Source organism: Bos indicus, chromosome 16, assembly GCF_029378745.1.
Source record: "Bos indicus isolate NIAB-ARS_2022 breed Sahiwal x Tharparkar chromosome 16, NIAB-ARS_B.indTharparkar_mat_pri_1.0, whole genome shotgun sequence".
In the NCBI taxonomy this organism is placed as follows: Eukaryota; Metazoa; Chordata; class Mammalia; order Artiodactyla; family Bovidae; genus Bos; species Bos indicus.
Window position 1 is genome coordinate 25,054,598 of NC_091775.1, and position 16,651 is coordinate 25,071,248.

The window sequence follows — 16,651 nt, forward strand, 5'->3', positions numbered from 1 at the left end:
GATGTTTATCGCATGAGTAGATGAATAATGTGGAAGACAGTTTAAAAAGTAAAGAAAGTTATTAAACATTCTGATAAGTGCTCTGAAGGAAACAGGTCCTGAAAGAGAGGACAAGGTTGAGGGAATAAGAGTGCTCAGAGCCAGCCTGCGGGGGGTGCTAGTGTGAAAGTTTCTCAGGTTCCACCATGCCCTTATCCCCGTTTGAACAATGTCATTTAGTAGAGGCTTTGAGGGGGCAGAGAGAAAGAAGCGAGGGAGGAGGTTGTTTGCTGCTGTTTGTCAGAAATTAGAGGGTGTTGTGTTTTTTTCTGCTGTGCTGGGTCCTTTGTGCAGGCTTTCTCTAGTTGGGGCTAGCGGGGAAGACTCTTCTTTGCGGTGTGCGGGCTTCTCCCTGCAGTGGCTTCTCTTGTTGCAGAGCACAGGCTCTAGGGCACCTGGGCTTCAGTAGTTACAGCAAGTGGGCTCAATAGCTGTGGCTCGTGGGCTGTAGAGTTGGGGCTTGTTAGTTGTGGTGCAACAGCTTAGTTGCTCCAAAGCATGTGAAATTTCAGGCCGGGGACTGAGCCCATGTCCCTTGCATTGGCAAGTGGATTCTTATCCACTTACCACCAGGGAAGTCCAATAGGGTTTTTTAATGTCTTGACTTTTAACATATTTTAATTAATTCTGGATTTGGTTAGAGAAGAGAAAAAATGCTCAGTTCTGCTCTGAGGTCACTTGTCACCCTATGAACAGTTTTGGCTTTACAAATATATTTGTGTTCACAACAGTGCCATAAGGGTAGCATTTTGTGGCTCAAGGTGGGGCCATCTAATTCTGCTTCAGATGACTTAATGCAGGAAGACAGGCAAGAATGAATTTCCATCCCAGGGATGAACCCACTGAGCTCTTTAGCAACAGACAGACTGGACATGCAGCTGATCTTTATGCATTTGCAGCCTGTTGAGCTTTGGGTGTTGGAGGCTTGGCGATAAACTAGGTAACTTTTTCAGTGGCTTATTTAATATTCTCAACTCAACTGTCAAGTTATCATCCTTCCCGCTTGTCTTCTTAAGCTTGTCCTGGGCTCAAGCCCGGCCTTTCTCTGTGTTCCCTTTGGCTTCCTCACCTCACTCTACCTAAAGCTGGAAGAAATGGAGCGACACGCTGACACCTCCGTGGGATCCACACCACACCCCATGTGCTGGGGGCAGGGCTGGCACATGCCCAACTCACAAGCCAAGACACCTCACAGGTTCAGGAACCAACTCAGTCGATGTGCTACTAAAGCCTTTAAAAGATGGGGGATAAAAATAGGATGTTACAGGGAAAAAGTAAAGGAATTTGGATTATTAAGCTTTAAGAAAAGAAGGATACAGAATAGTTCAGAGTTAATCATTCATGTATTTTAAAACCATTATCACAAAGAAGAAGCCAGCTGGTAGTTCTCCTTGGCCAGTAAGAAGCTGGACGCCAGAATGACCACATGAAAGAGTTGTTTTCTGGGCTTAAGAAAGAACTTTCTAAGTAAAGTGATTTACACTAGACTAATCCATCAGGGGAGGACATAGACGTTCTATTTCCAAGTGTCTAGAATGATTTGTTTTGAAGGAGTTCTGTATACCTATTGTATAGACTGGAGATTATATCAAACCTCATAGTTCTTATATAGGGAATAACCTGATTAGTTCAGCTGATTATATATAAGGTATGTGGCTTTTTTAAACTTCTAAATATTGGAGAACCGTGCCACACACACCGCATGTGCTGTTACAGCCAGCTGCACTTCTCTATCCCCAGGTGCCTCCCTCCATGGCTGCTTGGAGCTGACTTATGCACTATTTGAAACCATTGCCAACTAGCAGAAGTTCTTCCAGTCGATGTCTTTGTGGCATCCAGGCAGGCACGAACAGGATATGGGAAATGATGTGACGAGTCAATTGCAAATAGTTAGCTGCAAGGGAAGTAGGGCCTAAGGTGTGTTTCATTCCTAATGCTTACAGTTGGGCAGCAGTCTGCCAGCCGTAGAAAAGTCCAGTGCAACATAGATCCCTTCCTGTTAAAGGAATTTTATCTTAGCAGCAGGAATCAGCAGCATTATTATCTTTCTTGCCCAGTTGAAAGACTGTCCCTCAGTATCTATCAGTATATCTACATGTAACTCAAACTGCACACTTCATTTGGGCCTCCTCAAAAATGTGTTGTATTTCAGTGTGCTGTAGTAAAAATAGGTTTGTGTAAATAGCTTTGAACTTTTGTTATACTTCCCAAGGAAGATGCCAGTTATTAAAAATAGAAATTTAAGAAAACCTGTTTGAATGTGAGAGTACATCTTATTATCCTTTTTAATTCAGATAGGAAAATGGTTTTTACCTAATACATCTGTCACGAAATTCCTATAGTTAAAGACCCTGAGAAGTATATAAGGCATTCATATTTTAACCAGTTGAAGTTTTAGAGCTTGTTGTACTGATACACGACATTGTTACTAATTTGAGGGATGAGGAAAGTGGTACTGATTTTATTCCTGTTGCATTCATTTTACATAAATAATGTTTCTGGAATGGTTAAAACATTAAGAAAATGTTAACTTAAGGGTTCAAGTTGTTGATTTTTCCCAGCTATTTACTGTTTTGCTATCACAAGTCATCTCAGTATATTTCAGCTGGTTTATAACTTGATACTCCTGTGTAGATAATTACCTTTGAATATGACAAATTACATTCAACAAAAGAACAGTTAGTGGAGTTTTTCTGGTTTTATTTCACAGGTGGATATCCAGGTAAGATCAGTGTTTCTTTTAAGATTGAATTCATGTTTTTAGACTCATCTGCTTGGATAGGCTGTTTGGTGTGCTGTAATATTTTATCATGTGCATGAATCATTAGCATAACTTATGAAATAAGTTACTTGCATATTTAAAAACTAGTATTTATTTTCAGAAATACTTATATGCTGAGCTTTATTTCTCACTACAAGGTTAATTTATATTTTTCTGAATTGAGCGACTACTCCAGTTATGGGTAATAACCATTATGAAGTTAAATCTTGCTGCTGATAATTATTAAATAGTTTTAACTTTAGATTGAACTAAAAGTGAAAAGATAAATTATGACTTTAAAGTCACAGCTGGAAATTGGAAGATTACGTAAAAATCCTAAACCATCACTTAGCATGTCCTCTCTGACAATACCCAGTAGACGCTCAATAAATGATAGTTAAGTGTGGTTATGATGAAAAACATAAGTGATATTAGACTGACTAGTAATAGAGATCTTTTCATGCTAGAAATTTGCTCAACAAGTTAATTTTAAAATCATTTTAGATACAGGTTTTCTTGGTAATTTTTTTCACTTTTATCATTAAATCTCAACCTTCACTTTGTTTTGAGGGATCCAAGTGAAGGCGAAGCCAGTGGCAGAGCCGACACCTCAAGGTGAGGAGCCACTATTAATACTTCGCTGCTAGGTCCCTGTGTGTGAAGACGTTCTTTTGAAATACTTAACAGCACTTAATAAACATGGAGAGAACTAATAACTAGATAGAATGTGCATTTATAGTTTTTATATTGGTATGGGTTTTCCTAATGTTGCCTAGTATTTATTATTAACTTTGTTTGTGTTTCCTAAACATTATTTTGAACTGTATGCCTTATAGCCTTTCTGTCCTATTAAAAAACATGTCTTAAACATGCAGAAGAATTAATAGATTAAAATGTACCGATCCTTTTCTCACAAAAATGATGTAAATAAAATTAATCAAATAACCCAGAACATTGAGGTAACCAAATACATAGGAAGCTGTGATACTAGAAATATATTTTAGGGGACTATTCATTGGTGGACCACATTTCAAAACCCTCACCCTGCCATATTTTATGGCTTTTTTGACACTTGATACTGCTTGTGTATTCATTTTGGTGATGGATCACAAACTTGCACACAGTCAGAATAGGGTGGAGGGCTGGATGAAACGGGTGGCTGGGCCCTACCCCCAGGGCTTGTGATTGGCAGGGAGGGGCACTGGCGCCACTGGTGTGGACCACGGTAGTGACATGTTAGTGCTTGTGTTGTATTTATAAATGGGAAGTTTAAGAAACGAAGACATGTGATTATTTTGAGTGTACACCAGCATGAAGGGGTAAACGCATAAACCTTAGAACCTTGACAAGCAGTTCCTCAGTAGGACAGAGGCCTGGCTTCATTCAGGGATTATATTTGACCAGCTACAAGTCTCAATTTAATTTCTTCTTTTAAAATTACTAGAAAAACAAGGCACCATGAGCTTTGGAAACCCTGATGGTTCAGTAGTTAATACTGTACTTCCAGTGCACATCTCGCAGGCTCAATCCCTGGTTGGGGAACTAAGATCCCACGTGCCATGCAGCCAAAATCAGAAACCACCATCAGCTTTGGAAAAGCTTTATTGAGCATCCCTATGTAGTCTTTTTTACAAACTGTGCTGTGTATGTGTTTAGTCATAATAGTTGAAATGTTTCTTTTTTGGGATTAGGTACCCAAGTCACCTTAATAAGGAGCCAGAGGGAGGCAGAACAATTTTCAGCCTCCTTTTGCCTATTAAATAAATACAGACTTGTGGTTAGCCCTGCCCTCGCTGAGTCACTTAGTCTTGAGCCCCCTTCTTGCAACTCATCCTGTCTCTCTACTCGATTTTCCTCTTGAGACATTTAATAGCATGTAAGGTCACAAGTGGCTACTGATGCTGCATTTAAATCTGCATGCATTTATCTTTTTAATGTGGCTACATGTCTCTCTATCTCTATCTCTCTCTTTTTTTTTTTTTTTGCTTTTGAACAAACTTATCAGATACCTACTAACTGTAAGGTACCAGCTGGTCATTTAATCCTCATGACAACCCAGTGAAAGGTAGACATTTTACAGTTGAAGAAGCAGTAAGGAGCACTGGTGGGACCCAACCTGTTACAGTGAGGTTCTATCCTATTCATGGTGGTGAATAGTGCTGGCTTGGAGCCAGACCTCATGGGTGTGAGCTATGCTGTGCCACTTACCTCGCTGTATACCTTTAAGAAAGTTACTTTAACTCTTGGCACCCATGCTTCCTCACTCTGACTGCCTCCTAGGGTTGTTGTAAGGGGTAAATGAGTAATTAACACACATTAGGCACCTAGAACAATTCCTGGTACCTAGGCTTCCCTTGTGGCTCAGCAGTGGTAAAGAATCCACTTGCAATCCAGAAGACTTTGGTTCAATCCCTGGGTTGGGACGATCCCCTGGAGAAGGGAAAGGCTACCCACTCCAGTATTCTGGCCTGGAGAATTCCACGGACTGTATAGTCCATGGGGTCACAAAGAGTCAGACATGACTGAGCAACTTTCACTTCACTTCCCAATAAGTACTCCTCCTAAGTCGGTGTTAGCTATTACTGTTGATGTCAGTATGTCCAGGCACTTTGTACAGTTAATGTTACAACGGTGGTGATGCATTTGAGATAAAGGTAGAAAAATACCTTGTATGTGCCTATTGTCTTAAGGTCACCAGGTTTCCTTGATGGAATGGAAAGAAAACTAGACGGAGTAAAACATCTGATTTCTAGTCTTCGCTTTTCACCACGGAGAAGTGATTTAAGTTTCCCAGTTGTCAGTTCTGTTTTTAAAATGAGTGTCCAATCACATGATGTCCTGGGTACGTCCCCACCCTGGCACACTGATCCCATGGCCCATGTTGTGCATATGGTCCTGGTGAATGACTGGTTGGATCTGCACACACACCCAGAGACCTGTGATGTCATAGCTTAGATTTAGTGAACAAATAAAAGAGATTAATAGAGAAGACACTGAGATATGCTCTCCATAGTTGCTTGATAGTCTTTGGAAATTTATATTCTACACTTAATCTTTTCCCAGTTTTCTCAAGTTGGCATAGTTGGCAGAGGTTTGTCTGTTGAAATATCTAGAATGAGGAGGAAAACATATGTAAATGAATACATAAAAATGTGTAAATATAAATGTATACATGAATATATATTATGATAATATTGATGTAAAATTATATACAGACATAAAATATTTATATAGTAGAATATAAATTCCTTTAAAATTGTATCCTTTTTTTTCTTTAAATCACACACAAGTTAGTTAGATTAGCAATTTAAAATTGTAACAAAACTGCTCAACAAATTTAATTACAGCATCTTCTGAATCATAAATAATTATTTATTTTACCTTTCTTTGATTATTTGAAGTAGATTTTCTGATACTGTATTATTTATTGGGGGAGACCTCCGATAAGGAAAATCCAGTAAGGCTGACTCATTTAAGTCAGTCTCTTGCTATTTGCTTAGCACAGTTCTAGATGTATGAGATACATCAGTGAACAAAACCAACAAAACTTGCCCTATTGGAATTTACAGTCTAGTGATGAAGACAGACGATACATATAATAAATGAACTAAATAGTATATAATTGGCTGCGCCAGAGTAGGCATAGTTGTTATAGACCACATGGAGAAAGTGAGCAGCCATCTGAGGGAAAAGCATTTATGGCAGAGGGAACAGCCTGTGTAAAAGCCTTAAGGCAAAAACATACCCCGTATGTTCAGAGAACAGTATGGAAGCCAGTAAGGAGGAAAATAATAGATGGAGGGTTAGGGGTGGGAGTTGGAGTGTAATAGGCCACTTGGAGCCCTGTAGACTATTTTAAGGATATGTTTAGCAGAACATTGAAATCTGATGTCTGCACTCCTGCGTGTTACCCCACTGCAGAACCACATTTTTTCTCCACATCATCAGGTACAAATAATCCCACAGTAGCCATTACTACTCTTCTGGTCCCCAGACCTCCTATGCAAAAAAAAAAAAAAAAAAAGAAAATTATTCTTTATATTTCAAAAATGTGTGTTTATAAACAACTTGCTTGTGGTCTCCATTTTGTATAAATGTATAGAAAATGGAGAATCTGCATTTTCAAACAAATATGGAGGAAAAATATCAAGTTGTTTGCTTTCGGATGCAAACATTTCCCACAAACAAATATATTTAAGAAAATAAGCTGTTTTAAATGGAAGATATTAATACGAGTCAAAACAGATGGCATCCTGGAATCTGATTTTTGTAATAGCAAGATGATACAGATCTTTGTATCTACTTGAAGGTAGTCTACAAACTGGGTCATTTTATTAGTCACTGGGTTGTGACTGCTTATATTTTGTGTGTGTTTTGATGTCTTTGCTGACAGGAATTTTTGTCTTCATTTTCCCCCCACCCCGCTCTGTCCTCTTATTCCAGAAGTACAACAGGGGAACCAAAAGAAAGAGAAAAGGAGGAGGGTAAAGATTCCAAGCCACGTTCTCTGCGGTTCACGTGGAGCATGAAGACCACTAGTTCAATGGACCCCAATGACATGATGAGAGAAATCCGCAAAGTGTTAGATGCAAATAACTGTGATTATGAACAGAAAGAGAGGTTTTTGCTTTTCTGCGTCCATGGTGATGCCAGGCAGGATAGCCTCGTGCAGTGGGAGATGGAAGTCTGCAAGTTGCCACGACTGTCCCTCAACGGGGTCCGCTTCAAGCGAATATCCGGGACATCTATTGCCTTTAAAAACATTGCATCTAAAATAGCAAATGAGCTTAAGCTGTAAAGACACTCGAATTTACAGGATCAGGGAAGATACACCCGTATAAGAGGTACAGTTTTTGAATGTACTGGTGATGCCTAATGTGATTGGCCTGTGAATCTCCCCATGTAGAATTTGCCCTTATTGCAATAAGGTTATACATAGTTATGAACTATAAAATTAAAGTCAGTATGAACTATAATAAATATCTGTAGCTAAAAAAGTAGGTTCACATGTACAGGTAAGTATATTGTGTATTTCTGTTCATCTTCTGTTTATAGAGTTGTATAATAAAACAGATGATTGCTTAAAACTTGTATAGTTGTCTAGATTTCTGCACGTAAATGTACGTTTGATGCTTTGAGTTGAAAATGTTCTTTCTGTTATTTACATTCTGGTGGGTTTTTAAAATTCTTATCTCCATCATGCAATTTTGAAAATTGTGTCCAGAGTTTAAAAAGTGCACAGAAAACTAGTCTTTACAATTGTAGCATGGACTTTTAAAAGTTATTTTTAAACCGTATTTAAATTTGAACCAGAAGCTGATAAGTAGATCAGCTTTGTTATACACAGAATTACTTCTGCTTATCTTTGCTCTTATCCTTGTTATCAGACAAGGTTTAGTTGAGAAGATACAAAATGTTTACAGTGTTGGCACTTAGAGGTTTTAAAATAAAGTACATGAAGATAATAATAGCTTTGCTTGAGCTAACTAAGAAGTCCTGGGGAAGGAGTTAAATCTACATAAAATTTCTTTTGAATTTGAAAGTGTTTCCTGGCCCACTACTAATTGGAGCGGCAAAATTAAAGAGAGTCAATATTTTACCTGGCTATTATCATGTAAAGTGTCACTTAGGTTTGCTGCCTTCCAAATCCCATGACATTAATTGTGAAAGTATAATATAATAATATTGGGACCGTTTCGTAGCACAAACTCATCTTTACAGTGTTGAACAATGCATCAGTTAAGAAATAATGCCACCTCAGGAATTAATGGGCATTGGGAATGTTTGCCTCATGCTCCCTCCAAGCCTCTCCATCCACCCCTGACTTAGTACTATCTGTCATTACATAAGAGACTTTGGAGCAAAACATGCTATTTATAATAGTATATTATTGATTTACGCTTATGTGGTTGTTCAGTTGGTTCCCATGTGACCTGTTTTAGTATTTTGCCAGATTTCTTGTATTTATTCCACATCATTATGCCTATAATGTGCAACTTTGTAATTGGGCATTTGCCTACTTTTCTTTCATAATTAGTGCGATGTAAAACCACTAGTAAAGGTACATTTTAATACTTGTTATTTTCTACTGAACTAGCCTTGGAGGTTGACTGTGCAATGTTATTTAATGTTGTAATTACTGTAATATCAGCATATGGGCCCCATCTGCACACTCCTGAGAAATAGAAAGTGTATTCCAATTTCATCAGTTTAAAGAGAAATAAAGCTGTGACAAAATACTGTACTTCTAGCCTGCATTAGAAAGCTCTAGGCGTAGGTGATGTGCCATTCCATGATGGCTTCCAGACTAGGGTGACCTGTACTGTACTGTGATGTAGCTTTCTTCTGTAACAGCTGTGTTCTAAAATGAAGTGTATTTTTGCCTTAGCAGAGGATGGTGTTTGGAAACAAAAAAACAAAAAACAACTGTGTAGCCCCCTTTTAACCTAATGTTCATTCGAAAAAAAAAAAATGATGCAAATCTTTATTCACTTTCACTGGTGCACACTGAAATTTTACTTGAACAGTTCTCATAATAAAGCACTTGTCTTTTGCTCTTTATCAGAATGTGAATTACCTGTTTTCTAGTGCAAAAGTCTTCTGTATGGGGAGTTTCTTTTGTGTGTCCTAAATTTAATTAACAGGGTAAAATCTATGTAGGTTTTTGAGATGTCATTATGACATGACAAGAAAAAATTTAATCTTTTTATTGGAATTCCTATCAATTAAAACATTTTTTGAAAAATAGACATGCTTTCTCCAAAGTAGAAACTGATTTTTTTTTTTTTACATTTTCTCACTCTGGTTATCTCTTCTGTGTTTGTAGCAAGGAATTTTACTTCAGTACTTTTTAATGAGCTAAAAATGAAATCTTAATATTCACTTTAGGTTTTTCCATTTTATATGGCAACATAACTTTTTTTGAAAATTTAGAGGAGTTTTATAGTATGTTTGCATAAATAAATACCAGATTATGTTCACTGGCTATGTGATATCAGGATTTCCTTCATTTCTGTTTAAATATTATTTGATATAACATTGCTAATATTAAATTATTTTATAGAGATAAAAATATATTTTATATATTTTTAATATAAAAATTTTTATATTTTATAAAATAATTTAATAATATTAAATTATTTTATAATTTGATAAATAGTAAGATGAAATATGCTTCAGAATCCTGACTCGATAATATAATCTAAGAAGGGATTTGATTTAAAACCCAAAATACTTTATTGTGAAGTGATTTTCACCAACAGTACCATTTCACAATGTGGGTAACAAAAAGGACATGTGATGGAGTGAGATACCAATTTACTGTAAATAAGTGACTTTATGTGTCTGTCCATCAGGATCTCTGCTTTCACTTTAAAAATATCTATTGATCAATAGATATTTAACTCCTTTAAAATGTATAAAGGAGTTGTAAAAGGGGGTTTCCTACTTCTGCAAGATTTTGGTCCATTTGGGAAGACAAAATATAAACACACCCAAACCAAAAATACACGCCCAAATAGAAAACAGTGAAAGTGCTCAAATAAGCACAAAGAATAGATGCTGTAAGAATTCAGAGAAGGGTGGGTTCTGTATCAGCATGAGAAAAGAAGGGCATTTGAGGGATTTGAGGATGGATAAAATTCAAGAAGAATGGAAGGAACATGTGAGAAAAGGCTTTAAGTTAGTAAGACTGTAAGACACATTTTAGAAATGAACCACTTATTTTATGGTGTGACAGGGTTTACCTAGGTTGATGGATAGAAGATTATGTAAAGCATTGATTGGCAGCCTCAGCTTGAACCTATGATTAGAGGGAAGCAATTTGGGCTTTTGAAGCCCAGGAAATACCTGAGCTATTAATGAGCAATTCATTAATTCGGCAATTTTTTCAAGTACCAATATACATCAGATTCTAGGTTCCGGGGGAACAGCAGTTAAAAAAAAAAATCTGTATCTAATAGAAATCTGTGGGATGATTGAAGGCTAGATAGAGCCAGGAAGATCTTTTCAGAGGCTATTAGCTGTAAAGCGTGGATGCAATAGTCTAGATAGAGTTGGTTAACATAGCATTGAAAGGAGGGTATATTTGAGAGACATTTCTAAAGCTGTATCAACAGGATAGCATGAGTAGAATGTGGCCCATATTCTACTGAGTGGAGTGCAGGGAGAGCTTCCTGGCATAATGATTCAAGTTGTCAGCTTGCTTATGATTCATCCAACATGGATAAGTACTAGAGTTATCCTTCCACCTAAAACAAGAAAACAAACAAAGACAAAACATGGAACAACCGATTCGGATGGTGTTTTCATTTTGATGGAGTGTTTTCAAGACATGTTTTCAGCCAATGAAGGACAGTGATCCCTAAGAGGAAACAAGTGAAATGAACCTTGTGACTGACCCAGCTGTCTGCCTGGAGAGAATTTCCAGGCTGTGATACAGGGAGGGGAAGCCCACGTGGAACCTGGTGTACACCCTCATTGAGGAGTCAGAGCTGGGAGACCAGGGAGACTGAGGCAGCTAAAGTCTGAAGGGAGACAGCTATACCAAAACTCCAGAGATAAGCAGAGATCAGCACACACGTGGAGAAAACTACACGAAACCAATGAAAGGACCGCCTGAAATACTGGAACGATCCTCAAACCTCATACAGAAGTAGTGCCTGCTCCAACCAGCCGTAGTGAAAAACCTTGTAATTCCTGGGTCACTGCCTCAGCGGTGGAAACCAGTTAACCCCAGATTAAATAGTGTTGTTCCTGGCTTAACAAAGTTTAGCAAGCAATGTCCAGAAGAACTATTTCTAAGTAACTATGTTCCAGAACAGAGCTCAAGAATCACCTGACATGGTAATAGTCATAATATCTAGCCTCCATTCGAAAGTTTTCCTGCATGCAAATATTAATGTTCTAACCGAACTATTTTTAAAAAATTAGATGACACATTTATGTAGAAACCTGTCTACATCACATTTTAATTTTTTTAAAGCCAGCATGGTTAAAAATTAAATTTTTTTCATTCATCTCATTGATCTGTAACATCATTGTATTTTCTGTATATGCAACAGAACAGTACATGTTCATGAGTATAAAGCAAGAGATGTGTAAAAGGGTATATGATGAGGAATTATCTGAAAAAATTATAGTACAGCCAGTGCATATTTCAGTTTTTTTCAGTGCTCTTGGCATATACTATACGTTTTGGAAATAAATACCCCAAAACTATTTGTAGATATGGAATATCGTATGTAAGCGACATCATCTTTAAGAAAAAGAAACTTAGATAACTGCTGCTGTACTGTATTATCATTGCAAATAGACATGTTCTGTAAAATTTCCTAAATAATTGCTGCTTGCTTAGCTTACCCTTAGTGGTTTGATAGTACTACATTTGATAATACAGACCAAATGTATGGAAATGACATTTCAATCTTGATCTTAATTTTCTAAGGAAAAAAAATGTCAAATTTTAGTGATATTCACTTCAAAATATGAAACTGAAAAAAGCTGAGGAAGACTAATCTCAGATCATCTCTAGGTAAGTCATGTTTTAACTTAGATGATGTCACAGAAATAGTAAAGCAAGTAAAACAATAGAAAACCATCAATTAACACCTGTTTATTGTGAGAAATCAAAAAAATTATAGAATGTCCAGCCCATGTCTACTTACATATAAACAAAACCAACTAAAGTTAACTATGGATTCTCAAAATGTTAATTTTATTAAGGTAGAACCTGAGTTATATTGGGTTTATTGTTGTCTCTTTATGCCATCAGTAGCTAATTTATTCTGTGTGAGATATTTTAAAATTTGATATCACCATACACACTTGATACAAAATTTTCAACTCTAATGGAAATTTGTATAGGAAATTATTACCATGTCTAGATTAACTAATTACCTTGGTCAAAGGATCAAAATATCATGGATTGAAAGACTCTTACAGTGCTGAATCTACGCTAAGCTGTCCCCCAAAACTGGTCATGCTACTACTGCTGCTGCAAAGACAAGGCTACTGCTGCTGCTAAGTCGCTTCAGTCGTGTCTAACTCTGTGCAACCCCATAGATGGCAGCCCACGAGGCTCCCCGACTCTAAATATTTGCAGGGCCAGATGCAAAGCACAAAAAAGACCATGTCCCAAAGCACACCCTTCTTTCCCATTCTCATCTCTCCCAGCTACATCCTTCGCTGGGAAGGGCTTGAAGCACAAGCACATGGAGAAATGAATATGCGTGTATTTCCTTTAACCAATTATGAGTAATCTATTATTCAGCTTACTTATGTTTTGATTTTCCAAAATGTTTAGCTTAAATTTAGACGTACTTCCCATGACATGCATTAATAATAACAAAAGCACAAAAGGAAGAAGGGAAAGGTTATCTGGTACAAGGTTTCCTTAGTGAACCCATGCTAATTGCTAGTAATTATCTTTCATTTTCCTTCTTAATGTAATTACTTCCTACATTACTCAAAAGATTTTTCTAGAGACCAACATTTACCTGTTTTGGTAGTGTCTTGGTGCCTCAGTTATTTCTTGGCTCAGTTTTGCAAAGGACATTTATAGCAATTTGGAAATCTCACCTGTTGAACTGTTTCTGTCCCCTTGAATGTTACTTCCCCATCTGGGAGTTATAATTTTTAATAGCAATAAAAATAGTCATATACACTATCCTGTTAGTAGACTTTTATTCTTACAAAAGCAGCATGTGTTCAAAATTTTAGAAAGTATAGATAAGCTGGTTCTTGTTCAAGATGGTGATCTGGGAGGATCCTGAACTTGGCTACTTCCATGGATACACTGAATCTACAACTAAATATGTAACCAACCCCCAATAAGTCCCACTCCATGGCTCTGTGAATCACAATCAAGCATTATTGAACTCCTAGCTACTCCTGAGGAGCAAAGAGATTGAACCTCAGGCCTGAAATGATAAAACTTCTAGAAGAAAATATAGGTGGTCTTTTTCAACCACAACACTGTCAAACTGGAAATCAACTACAAGAAAAAAACTGCAAAAGACAAGATGTGTGGAGGCTGAAAAAATGCTACTAAGTAGTCAATGGGTCACTGAAGAAATGAAAATGGAAATTTAAAAATAACTGGAGACAAAAATGGAAACATAACAATCCAAAATCTATGGAGCACAGCAAAAACAGTTCTAAGAGGGAGGTTAATGGCCTACCTCAGGGAATAAGAAAAATTGCAACCAATCATTGGAAGGACTGATGGTGAAGCTGAAACTCCAATACTTTGGCCACCTGATGCAAAGAGTTGACTCATTGGAAAAGACCCTGATGCTGGGAAAGATTGAGGGCAGGAGGAGAAGGGGACGACAGAGGATGTGATGGTTGGATGGCATCACCGACTCAATGGACAGGAGTTTAAGTAAACTCCGGGAGTTGGTGATGGACAGGGAGGCCTTGTGTGCTGCAGTCCACAGGGTCACAAAGAGTCGGACACGACTGAGTGAGTGACTAAACTGAACTGAACCTTACACCTAAAAGAACTAGAAAACATTGAACAACAACAACCCCCAAAGACAGTAAAAGGGAAAAATCATAAGAACAAGAAATAAAACAGAGGCTAAAAAAAAAAAAAAGGAATGAAACTAAGAGCTGGTTCTTTGAAAAGACAAAATTGATAAGCCTTTCACCAGACTCATCAAGAAAAATTAAGGCCTGAATAAAATCAGAAATGAGAAAGAAGTTATAACCCACACTACAGAAACACAAAATATCCTAAAATTACTACAAATATATGCCAATAAAAATGTACAACCTAGAATAAAAAAGGATGAATTTTTAGAAACACCATCTCCCAAGACTGAATCAGGAAGAAATAGAAATATGAACAGATCAATTACCAGTGTTGAAACTGAATCAATAATTTAAAAAAATACCTCCCAATAAACGAAGGTCCAGGACAAGAGGGCTTCACGGGTGAATTCTAGCAAACATTTCAAGAATAGTTAACACCTATCCTTCTCAAACCATTCCAATGTACCAAAGAGGAAGGAACATTTTCAGAACTCATTCTATAAACCCAGAATCACCCTGATACCAAACCCAGACAAAACACCACAGAAAAAAAAAAGTACAGGCATGAATCAATGATTAACATAGATGCAAAAATCCTCAATAAAATATTAGCAAAGTGAGTTCAACCATACATTAAAGGGCTCATACACCATGATGAAGTGAGTTTTGTCCCAAGGATGCAAGAATAGTTTGATATCCACAAATCAATCAATGTGATATACCATATTAACAAACTGAAGAACAAAACTCATGTGCTCAGTATATGAAAAAAATGCTTTTGACAAAAATCAACCTCCATTTATGGTAAAAATTCTCCTGAAAGTGCACAGAGGGAGACATACCTCAACACAATAAAGGTGATATATGACAAGCCCACAGTTAACACCATACTTTACAGTGAAAACCTGACTTTTTTTCTCTAAGGAACGAGAAAGGAAGCCCCCTTGCACTGTTTGCAAATGGCATTATACTATACGTAGAAAATCCTTAAAATGCCACCAAAAATGATTTTAACTAATAAATGAATTCAATAAAGTTGCAGGGTACAAAATTAACATACATAAATTTTTTGCATTCCTATACACTAACAGCAAACTATCAGAGAAATTAGGAAAACTATCCCATTCACAATTACATCAGAAAGAATAAAATAGGAATAAATTAAGCAAGAAGGTAAAGACCTTTAAGACCTTGCAGAAAGAAACAGAAGATGACTCAAACAAATGGAAAGATGTACTGTGCTCATGAATTGGCAGAATTAATGTTGCTAAAATGACCATACTATCCAAGGCAATCTACAGATTCAGTGCAATCCCTATCAAAATACCAATGGCATTTTTCACATAACTGGAACAAATAATTCCAAAATCTGTTGGGGACACAAAAGACCCTAAATAGCCAAAACAATCTTGAGAAAGAAGAACAAAACTAGATGTATCATGTGCCCTGATTTCAAACTATATTATAGATCTACAGTAATCAAAATAGTATGGTATTGCCACAAGAACAAGCACTCGGCTCAATGGAACAGAATAGAAAGCCCAGAAATAAAGCCACATATTTGTGGTCAATTTATGACTAAGGAGGCATACCAATGGGTAAAAAACAGCCTCTTCCATTAATGGTGTTGGGAAAATTGTACAGCTACATGCAAAAGAATCAAACTGGACTACTTAATACTATATACAAAAATAAATTCAAAATTGATTAAAGATTTAAATGCTAAGACCTGAAACCATAAAACTCCCAGAAGAAAACACAAGCAGTATGCTCTAAAGTGAAATAAGCCAGTCCCAAAAAGACAAATACTGCTTGATTCCACTTATGTGATGCAGTTCACTGTCAACTTCATAGGGACAGAAAATGAAATTGTGATTGGGGCTGGGGGAAGGGGAAGTGGAGACTTGCTTAATGGGTATAAAGTTTCACTTCTGTAAGATGAAAGTAATTCTGGAGATTGGGTTGCACAACAACGTGAATATACTCAACAACATTGAACTCTAGACTATAAATGATTGAGAGGGTCAGTTGTATATGCATGCTGCTGCTGCTGCTGAATCACGTCAGTCCTGTCCAACTCTGCGACCCCATAGACGGCAGCCCACCAGGCTCCCATCCCTGGGATTCTCCAGGCAAGAACACTGGAGTGGGTTGCCATTTCCTCCTCCAGTGCATGAAAGTGAAAAGTGAAAGTGAAGTTGCTCAGTCGTGTCATGACCCCATTGACTGTAGCCTACTGGGCTCCTGTATCCATGAGATTTCCCAGGCAAGAGTCCTGGAGTGGACTGCCATTACCTTCTCCATGTATATGCATAT

General features: G+C 37.3%; 1 protein-coding gene across 4 annotated transcripts in view; it reads left to right on the forward strand.

Annotated features, from left to right (window-relative positions):
- MARK1 (microtubule affinity regulating kinase 1) overlaps positions 1-9,361 on the forward strand; it is a 139,728-nt gene extending 130,367 nt beyond the window's left edge. For 2 of the 4 annotated variants that reach the window (XM_070767969.1, XM_070767970.1), the window contains exons 17-18: positions 3,371-3,415; positions 7,244-9,361. In XM_070767969.1, coding sequence (XP_070624070.1) covers positions 3,371-3,415; positions 7,244-7,598 — 400 coding nt within the window. In that variant the 3' untranslated portion in view covers positions 7,599-9,361. The remainder of the gene's footprint in view (positions 1-3,370; positions 3,416-7,243) is intronic. The other 2 variants (XM_070767971.1, XM_070767972.1) reach the window with 1 other exon arrangement.
- Positions 9,362-16,651: the final 7,290 nt, after the last annotated feature.